General features: G+C 46.7%; 1 protein-coding gene across 1 annotated transcript; it reads right to left on the reverse strand.

The window, feature by feature from the left end:
• Nucleotides 1-804: 804 nt before the first annotated feature.
• On the reverse strand, nucleotides 805-21,632 carry LOC136654321 (cytochrome c oxidase copper chaperone-like). The gene is made up of 3 exons (XM_066631283.1): nucleotides 21,449-21,632; nucleotides 2,341-2,446; nucleotides 805-974 (listed from the first exon to the last, which is right to left on the reverse strand). The coding sequence occupies exons 1-3, from the start codon at nucleotides 21,556-21,558 to the stop codon at nucleotides 960-962; spliced, it is 231 nt and encodes a 76-aa protein (XP_066487380.1). The 5' UTR covers nucleotides 21,559-21,632; the 3' UTR covers nucleotides 805-959.
• Nucleotides 21,633-21,860: the final 228 nt, after the last annotated feature.

Consider the following 21,860-nt stretch of genomic DNA (forward strand, 5'->3'; position numbering starts at 1 on the left):
GCAGTGGCCACATTGGGCCCACTGACCTCAGCTGAAGCAGTGGGTTGGAGCTAAGGAATGTAGTGGGGGTGCTGGATTTAAGAGCAAGGGAGACCACTTCTAAAATCCGATATATGTGCTGTGATCTTTCCCCCCCCATCAAAGATGGGTGTCTTTCAATATGGAACATTTCCTGTTAAAACAGATTATTGGAAGACTCCTAGAAGGTGTAGAGCTTAAAAGGGATGCTGAGCTAAAAAATGTGAGCAATGCAGTGCTGCAAAGAGAGTCACAGCTGAGCTCCATTTGGGAATAGACTGGAAGGAGAAGTCGTCTTTCCGGATCAGTTCACTCTGCTAAATTCCTCCATTTGTTTGTGTCTGCAGGTATATAACTCCTGTGGGCCACCTCAGTCCTGCTGAGCCTCCATTAGTCTGTGGAGGCTGCTGCTCCTGCAATTGTTTTGTTTTTGTGGTGCTTCTGCACCAGAGTCCCAGCTGAAATGTTTTTGGAGGTCTGGATGTGTACGCTGTTTGGAATGGTGGTGCCAGGACTAGATCACCAGCATCTGCATGAAAATGCTGATGAATTTGCAACTCTGCCCTAGAGGATGATTTACTTAAGCAAGGAAAGATCATAAAGTATTTGGCAAACTTCTTTTTTAAGGTGCTGTAGAAATGATACATAATGGAAGTAGATTCAGCCAAGAGAGGGATGAAGAAGGTCCTGAGGATGGGGTGGGGTGGTACAGAGGGGTGTCAGGAACACCTTGGCAGGAGTGGAATAATGAGAGTGACTCAGTAACTAATGCAGGCCCAGCCTGTGTAAAATACAGGGGCTTTATTGCACTTGGAAAGCCATGCTCCAGTGCCCTCAGGGACCATTGCATCTGTCCTCGGGCAGAGCCCAGCTTGGATCTTTGCTCCTTGAGTGCCATGGAGCTGCTGCAGGAAGCCAGGAGACTTGGCAGAATGGGTCCTTCAGGAACTTGGCACCTGTAAGTAAGAAAAGAAGGCCTCCTGAGCCATAAGGTGATGCAGCTGTGGTTTTCTATGCTTAATATGCCCTTGTTCTGTGTCTGTATTTTTTCCTACCCTCACCCCTTTCCATTTCATGCCTTTTCCTGATGCCAACCATGAATGGGGCAGAGTGTCACTAACTGCAAGATGCATGGGCAGGGGGTGGGGTCTGATGGTTGAGCTTGCAGTGCTGCCTGAAAAGCTAAGCAGGAGGATCCATGGTTGTGTTTCTGAATGGGAGACAGAATGCCAGGCTGTGATCAGCTGCTGGACCTGTTATGGCTGGGCTCTCCCTCTTTAATGAGCTGATTTGTTAATGAGCAGATTACCACAGTGAGAGTGCGGGGGAGTGTGCTGGCTGGCTTTCCTGCAAGAACGGAAACAACCTTGAGGACCTGTCTGGGCTTGTTTTACGAGTCCAGCTGAAGCTTGATGACATGCAGCCAGAAAAGAGGACCACACTGTGAAGACAATACCTGGTGAGTGAGTGGTGGTCTGTGAATCTTCAAAGGACCTATTGTAAAACCCCATTGAAAAATGGTGGTTTAACCTGCCCATGTAAGCTGCTTTGAATACTGCATGGGACTACTTGCATCTTGGGCCAGGTTTTTTTTTTACTAGTAGGACTCATGTCTGACTCAGCCAGAGAGAAATTTAGCAGGTGAAGCTCTTTCTCTTCCTTCATCTTCCTACCAAGAAAGATTTACCAGCTGCATTTTTTATAGAGCAAGGTTTCTGGTAAAGGAGTTCTGTCTAAAAAAGCTTTAATGACCTCAATCATCTCCAGGAGCCCTTTGCTAAGATGCGATTATGTGTGGGGTAGAGTGAAATTTGGACCTTAATAGCACCCCACATGTGCATTTTATTTTTCCTGGTCAGTAACTGGATTTCTTGGAGGGCTGGTCTGAGAGTAGAGTTGGGGGTGAAGAATGAAGTCCTGGACTCCTGCCCAACGAAATGACCTAATTGCAAGCCACTTGCTTGGTTAGTATAGCTTAGTAGGAAAGTGGTTCTGTGTTCCAATAAGTGGCCCTATTCTGATTGCTCAATGCAGCTTGCTGTTCTGTATACTAACCCAAGTCTCAGCATTGCCTTCCACTTCACATGTAAGGAAAATAAGTACAGCAAAATAAGTATGTACAACTCTCCAGGGTATTATCCCCTAATGTAGTTGAGGCTGCAGGGAGAGGCTTGCTAAGGCCACCTAGTGTACTCATGGCAAAGGTGAAATTCAAATCGGGAAGTTCTAATTCTCAGCTCAGTCCTTTATGCTGCACTATCAGCCATTCCGTTGATCCCAACCCCAACATTCCAGTGGTAGTGGAAGAGGGCAGCATCTTACCATGGGGCTGCTTTCTAGATCTTGGGGGCTGGTGCCCAGTGCCCGCAGACAGGAGAGATACGCTTCTAGCAGCTCCTTGCATGCCTCTTCCCCTTTCTCTTTTACGCTGTGAAGATGAATAGAAGCAGTGAATCTTCTGCAAGGCTTCAGTGTGTGCAGGGGCAGAATGAAGAGAATCTCCTACAGTTTCTCATAGCATATTATGAAGTGGATCCTTCTCCACGTTTAGCCATACGAGTTTCAGTCTGAATACACAAACATTTAATTACATCAGCAATTTTGTATGTGGTTCAGGAGAGAATTTTAATATAAGAGCATGAGCCCCACTGGATCAGGCCAAAGGCCCATCAAGTCCAGCTTCCTGTATCTCACTGTGGCCCACCAAATGCTTCAGGGAGCACACAAGACAACAAGACACCTGGTGCCCTCCCCTGCATCTGGCAGTTTGAGGTAGCCTACCTCTTAAACCAGGAGCTTGCACATACCTACCATGACTTGTAACCTGTGGTGAACTTCTCCTCCAGAAATTTATCCAATTCCCTCTTAAAGGTGTCTAGGCAAGATGCCATCACTGCTTCCTGTGGCAAGGAGTTCCACAAACTAATTACACTCTGGGTAAAGAAATATTTTCTTTTGTCTGTTCTAACTCTCCCAACACTCAGTTTTAGTGGATGTCCCCTGGTTCTGATGTTATGTGAGGGAAAAGAGCATCTCTCTCTATCCATTCTATCCATTCCCTGCATAATTTTGTATGTCTCAGTCATGTCCCCCCTCAGGTGTCTCTTTTCTAAACTGAAGAGGCCCAAACACTGTATCCTTTTGTCATAATGGTGGTGCCCCAGCCCAGTAATCATTTTAGTTGCTCTCTTCTGCACCTTTTCCATTTCCACGATGTCCTTTTTGAGATGTGGCGACCAGAACTGGACACAATACTCCAGGTGTGGCCTTACCATTGATTTGTACAACAGCATTATAACATCAGCCGTATTTTTCTTAATACCTTTTCTAATGATCTCAAACATGGAATTAGTTTTTAAAAGGTGGCAAGGCATTCAGGCTCTCTTCCCTGTCCAGCCTTCTATCCAAGTGGTGACATCCCTTCTCTCTCCTGCCATTTCATGGTAAGTTTTCCATTTACTACTTTATCCTGTACCTTCTCATGCCAGTGTTATTAAACAAAGTGGCCACTTGGTGGCAGCAGAGGACCAGAGCCAGCACATGGCACCTTAGCTGTGTTTTATTGTGGCAAGCCTCCTGTGTTCCAAATAACTGCACAGCTGGCTGAAATAAAGCATCAGAACCATTTCTCAGCAGGCAGATGCAGTGCTGGGAAGATCTTTGTCCTCTCATTTTTTTTCCTTGCCTGTTACGCAGAAGCACAGAAAGGGGAACAAAAACAGGGCAGCCCCATGAAGAATTGCTCACTTGAATGCCACACTGCTAGCAGCAGCCAGCTCATTACTCAAAGCCATGGCAGTTAGGCCTGCAGGTCGGAGATAAGAGCAGTAGTGAAGAGTGGGCTGCTTCTGATGTAACTGCAGCTCCAGAGACTTGGGTGTATTGATGGCTCACAAAATGGAGGCAAAGGTGGCTACTTTTGAACACTGGTTCTGCGCTGCTAACAGCAAACAGACCCACGGGCAGGGCCTCTGAGAGGAATTTTATCAGGGGGTATAAAGTTTCTTTTGGGCCCCTTCCCAAAGGAGGAGGAGGGCAATGGGGGTAGGTAGAAGGAGAGGGCAGAATAGGGCAGGGTGAGGGTGCTGACAGTCAGGATAGTCATTGGAGCCCAGGTCTACCAGGCTTCTTGATGCGGAGCCCAAGTCTACCTGAACATGCTGCACCGGCACCTAGATAAAGTAATGTGGAAAACCAAACACACTCCTAAGTCTCTTTAAAATCTTTGAAATATAGAAAAGCCACTGCAGAAAATTTAGCATCTTCATATTTGGGATCACACCAGAATGCACAGTATGCAAAATGAACTTCTTCAGCCACTGTAGCCCCACAGCTGGGTCCCTGAGCTCCTATACACTCCTTCATGGTTATCGGATCCACATGCCAAAGAGCTACGATTGCAGACCTGTTTCTTGCCAGATTTGACACTGTGTTAAGGAGGGTCATAGATGCATTCCTGGGCCCGGTGTGTATGGCTTGCAGCAGCAGTTGCCACAGTTGTGCCTCTAGCATCATGCACAGGCAGCAATTTCAGGTGAGATAGGAAAATGTCAGATCCCAGGAACTTTCTGGGCCCCCTCCTTTGACTCCTGGGCCCCCTTTCTGACCCTGGGCCTGGGTACAAATCATTCCCTTTGCCCCTTCTCCTAGGCCCTGCCCACAGGAATGTTAAGGGTTTATAGGTGCAGTGTTTTTTTTCCAGGCATGGAGCTAAATCACTGGCTAATTGCTGAAGACTAATCTGCTGTCTGAATTCCATAATCAAAATGAACATGCTTTTGTTGGTGTTTCCGAGTAGTCGTTCACAGTGCTCGAAGCAGACAACCATCACAAGGCCCTGGGGTGTTGCCGTGCATGCTCTGGGAAGTCTTGCTCTATGATATGAAGTACCTGATTTGCTGATTTCGATATAGAAAATTTCTGTAAAATAGAAGAAATAGGCAAGGCTGGAAGCTTGGCTGTTGTCCTCCCACAGCAGCCAGCTGGAAATTGTCAAGGTAAATCTCATTCCCGTACACTTAGTGGAATGAAGGGGATTAGCAAAATGCTTCTTGCACTTTCTTCTGCTTCCGTGTGCCAATGTGATTGTAGTAGTGCATTTCATTCATTCTGGTGTCCTGCCTGCACGTTTTCTCTAAGTATATCAAGGTTAATCTCCTTTGGCTCAAGTTAGCTTCCTTTGAGGCTGGCCCCATCCAAAGGAGTTCTTTCCTCATGCCTCTGAACTAGTGACCTGGATAAAACACTGGGCAAGGTGAGCTGCTTGTTGGGTAGAGCCAAGGATCTCTCCTAAAAACGGTTTTTTATTTTTTAAATTAAAAAAAAAAATCATTCAAGCTCTGAATTGCATGAAATATTTATAGATGAAAGTGTCTCTGAGAAAGTACAAAGTGCCTCCCTGAACCCAGCCAGGCTCCAAAGGTCTGGCTTGAATGAGAAAAGTCACCCATCAGTAAAGGTTAATTATGAATAATGCTACAATCTTTAAGATGTATATGCTTAACTGGGAAGAAGTTCACTTTGACCTGTATGGGGCTAACTTCTGAGTAAACATGTTGCATAGGAATCCCATTCCACTGGTCCTGAACATTACCGCAAAGGGCATGTTACAAATCATAGATGAATGGTTTTAATAATAAAAAAGTTACTGAGGAAGGAAGCGACAGGGACTGGAGGGGTGTGGGGGAATGGTGTTGCTTAACCATTTTCCTGCATGTTTAACCCTTTCCTATTTCCCTTCTTCACATTGCATGCAGACCCTGAAGGGGAGGAGCTGCTTGGAGCTGGGGTTTTAAGCAGAAAAACAGTGGTCAAGGAAAGGCTTAAGCACCCCTTCTGCAGTCCCAGTCACCATGCCCTGAAGCAGCTTTTCCAGTTACAAAAATTATTTACCGTACTTGTACATATATTTCCAAATGTACAGTTGTGCCCTTAGTTTTGACTGAATATGCAGGATTGTGCCCAAGGTGTTCAGATCACAGCTGGATCACAGATCCAATTCCTGTCCAGTTAACAGGGGGTTGAAATGCAGAAACCAGCAGGCGAGGCTACACATGACCAGAACTGTGGATCAGTCACATGGGCTGGTTCAAAAGCTGGCCCTTCTATCTAGCCCAGGGGTGCCCAAACCCCGGCCCTGGGGCCACATGCGGCCCTCGAGGTCTCTCAATGTGGCCCTCAGGGAGCCCCCAGGCTCCAATAAGCCTCTGGCCCTCCGGAGATTTGTTGTAGCCCGCACTGGCCTGATGCAACTGCTCTCAGCGTGAGGGCGACTGTTTGACTTCTCACGTGAGCTGTGGGATGAGGGCTGCCTCCACTGCTTGCTGTTTCATCTCTGTGATGCAGTAGCAGCAGCAAAGGAAACTTCATTCATTCATATAAGCATCTTTAATATATTCATTTATGAATACTTATGTAAATTTATTCCAATTTTAAATGTAAATTAATTCTCCCCCCCCGGCCCCTGACACAGTGTCAGAGAGATGATGTGGCCCTCCTGCCAAAAACTTTGGACACCCCTGATCTAGCCCATCTTCTGTTTAAGAAGGTGTTGAGAATAATACAGCACCATCAAAATACATGGTGCTTGACAAAATAGCATAAACTAAAAAAACCTGCTTATTTCTGGCCATCATCTGTTTAATGGTATCACTTCCTGCTTAATGACATCATTCCCGGACCTCAGCAGGTACCATGAATGCTACTTGGCTTTGCTGTATGAAACGAGTTTGACACCCCTACTATAGAATGCGACCATTAACAAGACCAAGGATAAGTTTGGCTAAGGCCACAATCCTAACCAACTTTCCAGCACTGACATAAGGGCAATGCAACTGAGGTAAGGTAACAAATGTTGCCTTACCTTGAGGAGGCCTCTGTGACTGCAGGATGCAGCATATGCCTCACTGGCACAGCTATGCCAGTGCTGGAAAGTTGGTTAGGATTGTGCCCTAAGTGTGGTCACCTGGAGGCCAGAGCTGTGACGTTGTCCCTGGCCTGCATGTAGATGACCAGCACAATGAGCACTGACCCATATGCAGTTTGTAAAAAGCAATTCTCTGGATTTGGTTTTGATCTGTTCATGTGTCGCTTTTCTCTTGAGTCCTCTTCCCCTATAGCTAAAGGGACTGGCACAAAATGCCATGTCCTCTGACGCCACCCAGGTGGGGTCAGCTCAACACTGAGAGCATCAGGCCAAACATTTTGCTGAATGAAAGCACAACCGCAACTTGGCTGAGCAAGCCTCTCTGGCCAGAGATGGCACCACCCTTTTGTGCTAGCACGGCAAGAGAGCACTCCATGCCATGATCCAGGTCTCCTCCTGTATTGCTTCTTCAACCTCTCCTGGCTGCCTCTGCTCCTCACATTCCTCCTCTTTCTGGCCTCTTTCCTGTCTGTGCCGCAACAAAGTGAATTCCAGGCAGAAAGAGCCTCGAGGTCCCAGCTTTGTCCCTGCTTGGCTGGAATCACTGGCTATAGTATGGTCTGGGATGTTAACCCCTCTGTCACTGTTTCTAAAGGGGAAAGGGCTGCTAGGGCTATTACACCCCTCCCTTTTTAGCTCACACTACCAACCCTGTCTATAGGGCGTTGAGATAACTCACAGAAGGGATGCAGTAGATCCTGCTCATTACAGAAATGGGGGGGGGGAGTGCAGGGTAGACATCAGGACTGATGGCTAAATGGCTGATGGAAGCCACAGCTCTCCTGTCTCTCACTGCATGCATATTCTCTGGGTTGCAACTTGGCAACACTCGTTGTGTCTGGCTGCATTGACTGGCAACCCCAGACAGATTGCAATGACTTTAGTGCAGCTTTTCTCAACGTTAGTCCCCTGCCGTACCACTTTACTTGATCCACCTATTGCAAATACCACTGGAAGTATTTGGTGATGATGTCATTGCCAGTTACTTCCAGATTGGGAGGCTAGAGGCGACACAGCAAGTACTAGTAAGAGGGTCAAGGCAGTTGGGAGGGCCTTTTCTAGTGCAAGAAAAGTTCATGTTGGAGCTGAGCCTCCTACCACTGCTTGGACATCTTGGTCTTGGTCATCTGTACAGTCCACCAAGATCACTGTGCTTTAACAGGTAGGCTAAAACCTGTCTTTCTCTAGCCTGTTTCCTATCTGCCAGCACTACCTGTTTCGTATATGTAAGCTATTGGTTGAACTGCTGTGATGTAATAGAATGTTCAGAAACTAACTGCTCAAAGTCTTGGGACAAGGAGGTTAGGAAACAAGGGGATGGAGATCCTAGTGTTAAAGCGAATGAAGAAGTGTGATGGCAGCGGAGTTGATAGTGACAAGAAAGGATAAGCTGCTTTCCGAAACAATAGTAATTGGTGTGCCATGAATAGTCCATAGGTATGCCTGGGAGTTTGGGGCAGGGTCATTTATTAGTAGGACTGTTGGGGGACAGGAGCGCCCTGCCAGCAGCATGGTGTGCCTTGTCAATTCCCCCCAAAATTGATGGTGTGTCCTGAAAACATTTGCACCTTGTCAATGTGCCTTGAGATGAAAAACATCAAAAATCACTGCTTTAAGAGATGGGCAATGGCAGGATCTGGGCAACCTGTCACCTATGTCTGCTAATGAAGCTAGTACTAATTAAATAGGACCAGGCCCTTGGAAAGAGAATCACAAGGGTTAAAGTTGCACAGCTTGGATTGGGTGTGGTTTTCTTTATTTTTGGATGGGATCCATTTTTCCATGGGGTTGGGTGGAGTCGCACTTGACAACGCCATGGCAGGGAAGGGGTTATGCATGTGGGGCCAGCCCTTCCCCATTACTGCCGTGTGGCTGCCCGCTCTGTCTGGCGCTAATGAAGCAAGTGCTGAGTCAGCACTCCCCTTGCCTGCTGGCTTGTCAGGCTCTGCCAGAACATCCTTCCCCGCTCCCCTTTCCACTGCTGAGTTGCCCGGGTTAGTGCAGCAAATGCAGGGGAAGAAAAGTCCACTGCTTGCCAACCTTTCAGCTTTGGGAGACTGGGAGAGCATTGAGATGGCGGGACGCCTTGAAGCTATTTTAGGTCAGCGGGGGTGGGGAGGATGCCCCAAAGGAGCAGTGCTAGAGGGCAGGAGGTCTGGTCTAGAGGGTAGAGCCTCCGTCTGCCTGAAGATAACATCCACAAGGTCGCCAGTTCGAGGCCACCGGCACCATGCGACCTTGAAGCAGCTGACAAGCTGAAGCCGAGCTATTCCATCTGCTCTGAGCGTGGCAGGATGGAGGCCAGAATGTGAAGCCAGATCGGAATGAAACACCTGAATGTAGTGGTTCTTGAAAGAAAGAACCTTCTTTCAAATTGTAAAAATCCCTACGGGGATTTAATCAGCCTGCCTACGTAAACCACCTTGAATAAAGTCTGAGGAGAAATCTGATGACCAAGAAAGGCGGTATATAAATACCTGTATTTATTATTATTATTATTATGTGGGGTTACAGAGTCTGGGGAATCCTTTCCCCACAACCCCTTTGCCAGGAAGGTAGGGACTAAAAAATGAAAGTTGCCACATTTTTATGGAGGGGGGCTCTGTGGTGTTAACAGTAGCAAGAACTGAAAGCCTGTTGATCAGAGTTTTTGCGCAATGCACATTTGCATGCACTGGCACACTTAGGGCCCAGCTCTATCCAACTTTCCATCACTGATGCAGCCCGAGATCAGGGAACAAACATTCCTTAACCATGAGGAGGCCTCCAGGACTGTGTCCCCCCCCCCCCCACTGCAGGATGCAGTGCACACCCCATTGGCACAGCTGCATCAGTGCTGGAAAGCTGGATAGGACTAGGGCCGAAGGCAGGTGCTTCCACGCAAAACCCATTGCCATGGAAACACAGCAGGAAGAGCCCAATGTGGGTCAGGGATGTGCTGCTGGCAGAGGATGAACTGAGAGCGCCACGTGGCTGGGCAGGTGCCAGACAGGGGGAGGCTTTTGCCGGACAGAGACAGGATTTTGCCCGCTCTCACTGCACTGCCTGTCACTTCCCATCAGGTCTACTGGAGACCATGCGACAAGGAAGGAAGTTGACATACCAGCATTGGGTTTGCAAATGTGTACAGTACTGGCTCGAGCTAGTTCTTTCTTGCAAGTTGCAATTGTGAAGCTTCTGTGTTTTTCCTTTGCAGCTATAATAATCCTACTTTAAAAAGAGAGTTAGATGGCGGCAGAGATCTGAGAGCCTGACTTTCCAGGTCCTTTTGACTTTCTCTAACCTTGACTGGTAAACTGGGACTACCTCTTCAGAATAAAATAACTCAGGAACCAACCCAGATGTTGTTATGGCCATCCTGTTGCACATGTAGGGTTGAGGGTGCTAATTTTGCAAGAGAACAATGTGTTCAGTTAATTCTCGGGAGTAAGAGATGAACCTACTTGAAAGCTCTCGAACTGGAAGTTACGGCTGGCCCAAACATGAGGCAGGCTGAGAAGGCTGCCTCAGGTGATGGGTTTGCAAGTGGTGCCTGCCCCTGCCTGCTTGGCTCCACTCCTCCTTCTCTTGCTCCATGGACTTGAAATGAAAGAGAGGAACAGAGGAGGAAGTGTGAAAGAAACCTAGCCTAGCCTACCACTTCCATTTCCTCCACACTTCCTTTCCAGTTTCTTTTTAGAATCCAGGGAGGAGGAGGAGGAGAAGTGGTAGAGAGGGGAAGGTACACCACTGGGTAAAGGGGGAAGCATTTGGCATACTGCCTTGGCTGCTAGGGGGTCTTCAGCTGACCCTGTTGGCAGTGCATTCTAAACCCCAGTTGGGATTTTCTGGGATTACTGTAGTGGTGCTAAAGAAATACTGTAGCAGTTGTCTGTGCTGAGCAGGGGTTGGACTAGATAATCTCCAAAGCCCTTTGAACATTCTATGATAGTCCCCTTGGGTAGGAATTGCATGCTCCTTCTGCTTTTTTGCATTTATTTATCCTCAGGGTAGATATCACCATTGTGCATGCATAACTGTAAAAGTGATGAACTATGACTTGATAATGTGCCAGGCACATATACAAACTATTGTAGCCACACCTGTTTCTTCAGTTCTTTCAAAACATTTTCTCATTCAACTTGGGCTGAATTTGGCCAACATCTTGCCCAACCATTAGGGATGCTGACTGTCTTCCCCACCCCTGCCTGATGAACCTGAAACAGTGAAATTCCACCTACTTATAAAAAAAAACACAGGCAGTTAAATCTCAAGATGACCATTAATATGAGTAGTAATGTGTTCAAGAGTCACTTTTGCATTCTGGTTTGTGGTCAACCAGCAGGAAATACATTTCAGTCCAGGAAATGGATTGATTTGATGGGATTGATCCAGGTCAATCTAGTCAAGATTTACCCTTATTAACAGTGCTAACAATACTGTATTTCAGTATTTATATCAGGGGTGCTCACACTTTTATTGGCTCGAGAGCTACTTTGAAACCCAGCAAGGCCCGGAGATCTACCAGAGTTTTTTTTACAATGTTCGCGCCATCATAACATAACATTTATGTGTACAATGTATGTTGGTGTACCTTGAGCCCCACTGAGTATAACAGGACTTACTCCTGAGTAGACATGCCTAGGATTAGGCTGTGAGGCTGCAATCCTAGCCACACTTACCTGGAGTAAGCCCCATTGAGTACAATGGGCCTTACTCCCGGCGTTTCCTCCCAGAGGCACCTGAAGGGGGGGTCGGCACTCCGCGATCTACTCATTTTGCCTCGCGATCTACCGGTAGATCGCGATCCACTTATTGAGCACCCCTGATTTATATAGTTCTTTCTCTGTGAGCCCAGTCATAACCAACTTTCTATTGCTGATGCAGCTGCAATGCAATCCCGAGGTAAGGGAAGCTTGAGGAGGCCTCCGTGACTGCCCCTCCACCACAGGACACAGTGTATTGCTCCATTGGCATAACTGTGTCAGCGCTGGAAAGTTGGATAGGATTGGGGCCTTTGTTTCATTGGAATCAAAATGCTGCTATTTTCTTTGCATGGTCTGTGCCAGGGTTGGGATGCACTAGGTGGGCCATGATCCAATTTCAGGTGGGTCACGTAGCACTTAGCTCAGCTACCATTGAAAATACAGGGTATTGCTGCTGGTCAGGATTGGTACCTGGTGGGAGAAAGGGGAGAAGATGGGACACTGGAAGGGGGGGAGGGCTATGTGGTTGGAGAAGGATCCAAGTCTTCATTCTGCTTTGACTTCTGAGCTGGAATGTTTGAATTCTGAGCTATGCAAAATAACAGCACCAGCACCCTGCGTAAGGGGACCTTTGGCTGATTGTAGTTTGAATCCTAAATTGATGATGTCACTTCTGGCCATGATATCATTTTGTGGTTAATGACACCACTTCCAGTGAGTCCTGGTACTAAAATGTTTGAGAACCACAAGTCTATAGATGCTATAGACCAGGGGTGTCAAACATAAGGCCTGGGAGCCGGATGCGGCCCGCGGACGCTTTTTATACGGCCCCTCAGGCTTTCAGCTGCTGAGTAGTGCTGAGATATTACTGCTGAAAGGGCAGCCCACATGAAAATTGGGCTCTCCCATATCTTGAAATATGATCAAGATTCATATATTTTCTCTTTTGTCATTTGCAGCTAATGAGTTCCTAAGTGAGAAAAAAGTGTTTATTTTTGGTTATGACCTGTTTAATGACATCACTTCTTGCCTAATGACATCACTTCCTGCCCTCAGCAGGCATCATGAATGCTATGCAGCCCTCCGTATGAAATGAGTTTGACACCCCTGCTATAGACATATTGACAACTAAAGTGCTGCCATTATGATAAACCCTGAACTGTCAATCAGTTTTTGGAAGTAGTTTTTGCAGAAATGTAGCATTGTAAGATGTTTGTGTGAGAGTGAAACTCTTTCAGAAATACATTTCTCTACGACAGGGAAAGCCAAAGAGGAAGCAGTAAGATGAAACCTGCAGCTCTTGAGAGACAGATGTTGCAAAAACTCTTTGCAAGTCCTGCAGATACGGGGTCAGGAGATGGGAAGGGAGAAGAGTGGCTGAGACTCCCCAACTTCTCTTTTGTGCTCCAGTGGAAGAGGTCCTGTTTAGACCAGATCAGAAGACCCCCCCCCTCCCCAGAGAACCAGTGTGACTAGCCCAGAGGAACAGATAGCCAATGAGGGACAGTTATAGTGAAAGGCATTGCCCACAAGTTTAAAAGACAGGGTACTAAAAAAAGCTGGCAGAGATCCCAAGGAGCTGGCTTTCTTTTCCCAGAAGACAGCAACTCCATCACATACACAACAATTGGCTGGCCTCAGTACATATTAGCGAGAGAGTGAAAGAGAGTGGATGAATGGATGGAGAATGTTTTTCCATCCTGTCATTCTCCCTGCTTATGTTGCAACTGTAGTTGTCAGGCCAGGAGGGTACATATGAGCTAAGTCAGCGGTTCTCAAACTTTTTACCGCTGCAAACCACTTTGTTGGCCATGGTAGCTGCATTGCACCCTTGAATGCCTTGTGGCTCCCAGGTAATGCCCCAGAATGCAATGCTGCAAGGCATTCTGGCATGCAAAGTGCCCCACAAAGTGGGTTGTGTGCTGGCCCTACTTGGAAGTTGCAAGGCATTCGGGGTGCAACATGCCTAGAGTGCCTTCTGGCTTCCTGGCTGCATCAGTCCTACAACCTACAAAAAATTGGGTCACTTCCCACAGCTTGAGAATCGCTGAACTGAGTGAATGGATGGGGTGTTACAGTTTTATTAATGGCTTAGCTTGCCATTTTCTTGGCTGAGATGTGAACTCAGTAAAGCTTGTTTGTACTGTAATTGGTAAACCTGCTTCAGTGTTCAGAACCAAAACAGCCCACTCTTGTGGGGAAACTGAGTTTCCTGGGGCCTGCTCAACGCTTTGGACCCTTTCTTTTGGGAACAGACCCAGTTGAGTCAGTTTGCCTTCTAAGCACACAGCATAACACTTCTCAAACCCAAATGCAGGAATACTTACAACAATCCTGTAAAGTAGGCCAGTGCTGATATCACAAGGAGTCAGCTGTTTGCTTAAAGAATTCATATCTGAGGACACATTTCCATAAAACAACTCCCAGCTCATGAGGACTAGTTCAAGACAGCTAAAGCAACAACTCCATAGTATCCCTTTCCCCATCACCCATGACAGTGAAGAGCAATTCACTGGGATGAATTCTCCTGCACAAACCCAGTTGAAATGAAGTTGTGATTTTGCATGGTTCTTGTTCATTTCATGGCTTATACTGGTGAACTGCCCACAATGCATTGTGCCTTCTGTTCTTGCTGCCTCTAGTGAAATCTTGAAATCTGCCCCCTAAGGCACCTGTTTAACATTGACTCATTGTAAGGCCGCTCTGCAGCTGACAACTCATTTGTTTACCTATTTCACTTCACCAGCTGTTGGCCCACTGCTTGAAAATGTAAGAAGAGCCTTACTGGATCATTAGGATTGCAGACATTCCAAGATAACCCAGGAATCAGCATTGGGTGACTTCTGAAAGCTATCCTTTTAACAGGGCCTTCAGCAGTTTCCAATCTCTCATCATGACTGGGAGGAAATTGCTCTGGGAATAGCTCCAGTCAGAGCTGGCAATCCTTAGGATCAGGCCAAAAACCCATCAAATCCAATTTCATAGTGGCCAGCCGGAGGCTTCCAGAAGTCACAGAAACAAAGTATGACCATAGCAGTGCTCTCCTCTGGTTGCTCCCTGAGCAATTGATATTTGGAGGTATACTGCCTTTGAAAATGGAGGATCTACATAACCATTATGGCCAGTAGCCACTGATAGACTTATTCTCCCTGAGCTGGTCTAGTTGTGATAGGAGATATAGCTGAGATGGAGTAGCCTGTGTCTAATTGCTCATTATACATGCCTGCACTGTCTTTTCTCTACAAATTCCGATGAAGGGGACTGTGCTGAGCTGTCCTTTGAGCTCATGCTGAATGGGAGGCATGGCTTGTCTGTTCTGTTATTCATCCTGTCCTTTCATTGACCTCGGCAAGAGCTGCATGTACTCTCCTCTTCCATCTCTAGGCTACTGGTGAGACTGAATAAATATCAATAAGAGCTCCAGACGGCCTCTCCCTTCCCCAGTTATGTAATCTTTTTTTTGGTCCCCTACTGATTAAAACCCCTATGGCCTCATTAGTGGCTGCTGTAACTCTCCCCCCCACCCCCGCCAGCCAGGCCTAGCAGATGGCAAGTCACAGGGTGTTCCTGTCACCCTGCATTAGTGCTGACCGTGCAGATTGGAGCCACCACTGGGGTCGGGCAGGGGTGTCCATTGCAATATTTTATCCCGTTATGTGTTTGTTTATGCGATGAACACAAGTTGCCAGACTGGATGCATTCAATATGTGAAATTGCAATGTCAGAACCTGGTGATGTCAGAACCTTTGGAATTTAGGGGAAAAAAATGTGTACCCAGGAAGAGCTCAGTGGGGGTGGGGTAGGAGTGACTAGTGGCCTTTAAATGACCGGAGATTAACTTTAGCCATCCATCTGTCTGAGAAGAAAAGCAGAAAGGTGGAGAAACAGGGTTGTGTTGGGCAAATGGGCAACTCAAGATTTCTCTTCTCAATATAAACCTGTCAAGGCGGGGGATGCTAAAATTGCAGTGTATGCATAAAAAGGGACTAAATGCCAGCTTCATCAAAATTGTGTTAACTTGCTGACACAAGGTGTCTGATGAAGGCCTCCATCAGAGTTTTTTTTTTTAAAAAAGGGGGTGGAATTCCACAATTTCGGGTGCTACCACCAAAGAAGTTCTGTGTGGGGGAGAGATGGAATATAGAGCAAACTCATAGATCACAACATTTGGAGAAATTTCTTTGGGAAAGCCAGTGCAGTGAACTGGTTTAGAATGTCAGACTAGGGTTAGAGAGACCTGGGTTCAAATTCCCATGCAGGTCATTGGGAAATCGTGGGTCAGTTACTCTTTTTCAGTCCATGCTACCTCAAAGGATTGTTGTGAGGATAACATAGAGGAAAGGGAAAGCATCTTTAGACCAGTGGTATAGTGATAAATCTGTCTCATTGTGGAACTCAATGTGAACATCACACCCCCATAGGTGTGCTCCATAGCAGACACTTGTAATTTTTGTTACTGTTCTCTTCTCCTGCCAATCATTCCTGCTTTAAAACTTAATCTTCATTTAAAGCTTTAGCTCAGTGTGTCAAACTCATTTCGTACAGGGGTTGAGTAGCGTTCATGATGCCTACTGACGGCCAGACGTGATGTCATTAAGCATGAAGTTGATGTCGTTAAGCCGACGGCCAGAAATATGCACTAGCTGCAAATGACAGAAGAGAAAATGAGCAAATTTTGATCATATTTTCAAGATATGAGAGAGCCGATCATCACATTGGGAGAGTCCAATTATCCTGCTGGCTGCCCTTTCAGCAGCACCATTTCTACTGAGTCATCACTTTGCAGCTCAGAAGTTGAGCAGTAGTCTGCAAAGTGACACCTCAGCAGAAGTGGCTCTCCTGAAAGGGTGGTCTGTGTGATGATTGGGCTCTCCCAACATCTTGGCAGCATTTCCCTCTCTCACTCCTTTCGATCGGCCCCTGTGGAATTCCTTGTCTCATGAGGCCTCCTTCCGTCTCTCCCTCCCAGAGCCTCTGCAGAAGCGGTGCTGCTGAAAGGGTGGTACTGGGGCAGCCCAATTATCAAGGGGTCTGGATAAAGAGCTTCTGGTAGTTGCATCGGGTCCGTGGGCCTTATATTTGACACCCCTGCTCTAGCCTGTATGCCTGGCAGTTCCAAACCAGCAGCTCCCATCAGAAAATTCCTTCTGCAGTCACATTAGGATTAGCCTTGCAGACAGTACTGAGTGTAGTAGGGCAGGGGTGTCCAAAGTTTTTGGCATGAGGGTCACATTGTCTCTCTGACACTGTCTCAGGGGCTGGGGGGGAAAAAAGAATTAATTTACATTTAAAATTTGAATAAATTTACATAGGTTTACATAAATGAATATATTAAAGATGGAACTTATATGAATGAATGAAGGGCTTGAGTTGCTCAAGGCCTATAAAAGGCCTTGCACAAAGCAAGGCTGGCTTTCCCTTTGCTACCACTACTGCATCACAGACGCGAAACAACAAGCAGTGAAGGGAGCCCTCATTCACGGCTCACGCGTCAAACGTCAAACAGTTTGAGACGTCAAACAGTTGTCCTCACGCTGAGAGCAGTTGCATCGGGCCAGTGTGGGCTCCAACAAATCTCCAGAGGGCCAGAGACCCATCGGAGACTGGGGGCTCCCTGAGGGCCGCTGTGAGAGGCCTCGAGGGCTGCAAGTGGCCCCAGGGCCGGGGTTTCGGCACCCCTGTAGTAGGGGATTATAAAACCATAGTCATATCACTGAAAGGGTTGAGAAGCACGTGGGTGGAGGTTGGAGAAAATTGCAGAGATTATCTCCAAAGTGCAAGACTCTTGGATGCATGCCTCCTCGCCTTCTTTCTCTGCCCCTTCCCCAAACAACAAGGTCCAAACCACACTTTACATGGGGGAATGGATCTGTGGCCACTGGGGGCTGACTGCTGGGTGCATTAATGATGGGGTGTGTGTGTTTAACTCTTCCTACCCTCTGTCAAAGACACACGTCTCCCAGCTGCTGTTTGGCCTCGGGGAATGGAAAAATACAGCAAAGTGATAAAGCTCACTGATCTTGATTCCTAAAGCCCTTGTCTAGTGAATTATTGACTCCTTTCTTTCTCAAAGCTAGAAAAGGACCACTCAAGATAGGACTGGCCTTAGGGTAATTTGACCAATTTGGCCAAATTGGGCCCTGCACCTGGAGGGGCCCCACACTGGAGTGGCAAGCACAGCGCCTGCAGCTGACACCTCACTTTGTAGTTGAGGCTCCCGCGTGGAATCTTCCATGCCAAGGCGTCATGAGGAGAATTGGTTGAGTGGAGCATTGCTGCTGGATGGCCCTCTCTCCCGCCTGCCCTTGGATCCCATTGGCTTGGAATTGCCCCCTTAGAAGCAGTTGGTGATGACGCCACTGCTGGGTGCCTCACCACAGCTGCTCACCCTGGTGGGTGCCCCCACTCAAATGTTTTGCATTGAGCCCTACAGCTCCTAAGGCTGGCCCTGATTTCATTTAGGCTTCTACAAGAAGCAGGGGTTGGTAGCATTCAGCCCTAACAACCTGTTTCAAATTCAGGCATCAGCTAGAATAATTTGCTATCAAGACAGATAAGCATGTGTGGAGTAATTTTGCCACAGCTACTCCCACACACCTGGAGTGAAACGGTTAGGCTTGGTTGGACCTGCCTTTTAAAAAGGTGAGCCTCTTGGCAATATGTGATGCACTCACTGACAATGGGAATGGAAAAAGCCGATGGTCTCTAAGAGGACTTTGAGGCCTTATACCTTAGGAGAAATGATCTTGACCCTTGGCCCAACAGAAGGATTTACTTCTTATGCTCTAATCCCCCTGGCCAAGCTTTAGCTGCTTGAGTTAATTGAGGATAAGAAGACTCAGTCTTAATGCATCTGAGCAAAGGTGGACAATGGAGACAGAGTTGTATATGGGCCTTTCTCTTCCAGTCATTGGTTTTGTATAGCACTTTTGATGGGGAAAGTCTTTCGCCATCTTTTCTGTGACTTCTCATTCAGCCCATCTCACAGATGGGAGCCTGAGGCTAACAAAGTCTGAGTCACTCTGGCTGGGATGGGGCTTGAACCACATTCCATATGCAACACTCAAGCCACCAGACTAGACTGTGATGGTCTCCTGGAAAAGAACTTTTCCACTTATCTTATTGCAGAAAACCCAGGTTTGTGAACCAACATCCACTTGAGCAGGAGCTTTACCTGCCACAAAATTTGGACTCTCATGTGTTTTTCTTATTTGCACATTACTGTTCTTAGGTGTATACTTAGGGCAAAATGCTTAGGGTAGTGATTCTCACACATTTAGCACCGGGACCCACTTTTTAGAATGAGAATCTGTCAGGACCCACCGGAAGTGATGTCATGACTGGAAGTGACATCATCAAACAGGAAATTTTTTTAACAATCCTAGGTTGCAATCCTACCCACACTTACCCAGGAGTGAGTCCCATTGACTATCATTGTTAAAAGAATATACATAGTAGCTGGTTAAAAGTACAGGTCTGTCACATTTCCCCAAATGCAGTCACATATCATGGTAGCATCAAGTCTAATATATTAAAATGAATATATATTCATTTTAAAATATTGAAATGAATGGGGATCCACCTGAAATTGGCTCGTGACCCACAGTTTGAGAAACACTGGCTTAGGGGGGTACACCAAAAACATGTAGTGTGTGAATGAAATTGCCATAATAAATACATAACAGGTACTGTAATTTCATTTATTCAACCAATGTTGGTTGCTGCTTATTATAAGCTTTGGATGTGGTCCTTTTGTGCCTATGAACTTTCTGAGTTCATAAAGAGTTCTGTGTAACTTGAAAACTGGCACCAGTGAAGTTGGCCTAGGTTAAGAGAGAACTTTATGGTTTTATATTGTTTCTTTTTTCCCCACTATGCTGTTCATTTATTTCTCCACAGCTGCCCATATTATTATTTATTATTCAGTATTTATGCACCACCTTTTTTGCTGACTCTCACAATGAGTCAGCCAGATCCTGAACCATAGATAACAATGACTTGGGGCCAAATCCTATTTCCAGCGCTGGTGCAGCCGTGCAATCGAGACACACTGCATCCTGCTGTAAGGGTGCAATCACGGGGGCCTCCTCCAGCTTAAGGGAACATTTGTTTCCTGCATTGTGGCTGCACCGGCATGGGACAGTTGGATAGGATAGGACTGAATAGGATTGGGCCCTAAGGCTGCAATCCTAAACATGCATACCTAAGAGTAAGCCCTACTGAAGTAAACCCCACTGAACTCCGTGGGACTTACTTCTGTGTAGAGATGTATAGGATTGTGCTCATAGTTATTCAGATGATCCATATGACCAGTAATATGGTTAAAAAACAAAACCAAACCAAAAAAGACTCTTATTCCGTGCATGGGCCTACACACGTCTGTGCAAATGCAACCCAGGATATGAGCAGCAATATGAATCCTCGTGATCTAGAATTGGAAGCAATGGTTGACCCTCCAGTCTAACTCAAGCCAGAGTTTCTGTTTAAAAGTTCCATTAATTCAGCTCTTGTTCTTAGGTATATGCTGGAAGCAAAAATATTCAGTTGCTTCACTAGTTCTATTCTTGTTTAGATAAAGCGTTCTCTGATTTGGATTAAAACATATTTATGTATCCTGCTTTCATGTGGACTTTACTGTGATCTCCTATGTAGGTTGCTGATCAGGAGGACACTGGCTTGGTATCAGTAATGTGGTAGCATCTGGTGTTCCCAGATTGTTCACTGTCCTCCTGTCATTCTTTTCAGGCTTACAGACAGAGTTAAGCTTTTATTTTTCTTCCCAATTCATTTTAGGTTGCTGACGAAGGTCTAGGCTGAAATTCTATATGCACATTTTCCTGGGAGTGAACTCCACTGAAGATAAAGAGACTTACTTCTGAGTAGGCATACCTAGGATTGTGCTACTAAAGTCTTGCACTTTTTTCTCCAAGGAGCAGCTCTGGTCTAGCAAATGATTTAACTGAGCAGCTGAGGTCTTGCAAAGTGCTTGACTTTGAGCAAAGACGTACAGCACTTGGAAAACCAAAGTGAAGCCAAGAGAGAAAGTTCTTGGAAACCAAAAGCCCCAAGCAAGACCAGGCGATCCAATGTGACAGTGGGTGAAAGAGAGCATGAGAGAGCAACGATGACTGTTAAAATTGTCCCTTGCCAAAAACAGGTGAGTCGGCACATCTTTAAGAGATGTTTGCTCAGGACTAGCCTTACTATGAGACAGAATTACACAGTGGCCTTAAGCAGCAGATGTTGTACCTTGATTAACAAATTGGCAGTTATCTTTGCTTATTCACTGTGTGGGTGGGGAGTTGGAACACCATGTATATTTCTGCATAATGTGCTGAAACATTTTAGGCTAGCCCCTGGACAACATGTGAGCTGCAAGGGCATTGAGGGGATGCTGCAAGGGTGACTTCCCTCTTCTTATAAGTTGCATTTCTGTGTTGCCTGGTCCATACGGGCTTTGCAAGATTCCAGAGAACATTTGGATGCCTTCATGACCTCCCCAACCTCAGCTTTTTCTGCCTCTGGGCATCCTGACCATCTCCTGCATACCATATGGAAATATCCATGGACGGAGCTCCAACCCGTCGTGTCTGACCTAGAATTACCCCACAGCTTCCAACATTGTTCCCACACCCCACAACTACTTGTTTATAGCATGAGTGTGCTATAGAGTGTGCACCACTGCACATTGCTCCCCCCCTTGGAGGTCCTCATTTCTAATTTTAACTAGTATCTCCCCAGGCTTATCATGCTCAGTACTGATGCGTTGCCACTGCCCACTCGTGCATTGACTGCCCACCCCTGCCCTCATCCAACTCACCATTTATCGGCTGCAGCTTTTAGTTCAGCGCATGGGGGCTCCTCTGTGGGGGCATCGGGGGCTTCTCCTCCCTCTATAGGGGCCTCCCTTTGGCTGGAGCTCTCTGCCATGCTGGGTCTGCCTGCTAGTGTCTCCACTGATCAAGGGCAGTGATGACTCCTCTGGCTGGAGGCAGCCCAGAGCCCTGCCCAATCAGGCGGGAGGGGTGGATGGATGATGGGTGGATGGATCTTGGGTATTTGAGATATGTACTAGCGGCAGCCGCAGCGAGGTTTAATTTGCAGAGGCTTAGCTGAGATAGCCTCCCTCCTGCCCCCTGTAACTGGGCTGGGGCAACGAGGCAGCAGGAACCCACCGTCTCAGTTAATTGGTACTGTGACCGGGAAATGCCCAAAAGTCAGGGTCAAGGAGA

The sequence above is a fragment of the Tiliqua scincoides genome, chromosome 5 (assembly GCF_035046505.1).
Source record: "Tiliqua scincoides isolate rTilSci1 chromosome 5, rTilSci1.hap2, whole genome shotgun sequence".
NCBI classification, from domain to species: Eukaryota; Metazoa; Chordata; class Lepidosauria; order Squamata; family Scincidae; genus Tiliqua; species Tiliqua scincoides.

Bases quoted from the DNA above. Each gene is read 5' to 3' on its own strand.
- LOC136654321 (XM_066631283.1), bottom strand. From the start codon at position 21,558: ATGGCAGAGAGCTCCAGCCAAAGGGAGGCCCCTATAGAGGGAGGAGAA. The intron at 2,447-21,448 runs GTGAGTTGGATG...TCATCTTCACAG, and splicing joins AAAGCTGCAGCCGATAAATG to CGTAAAAGAGAAAGGGGAAG.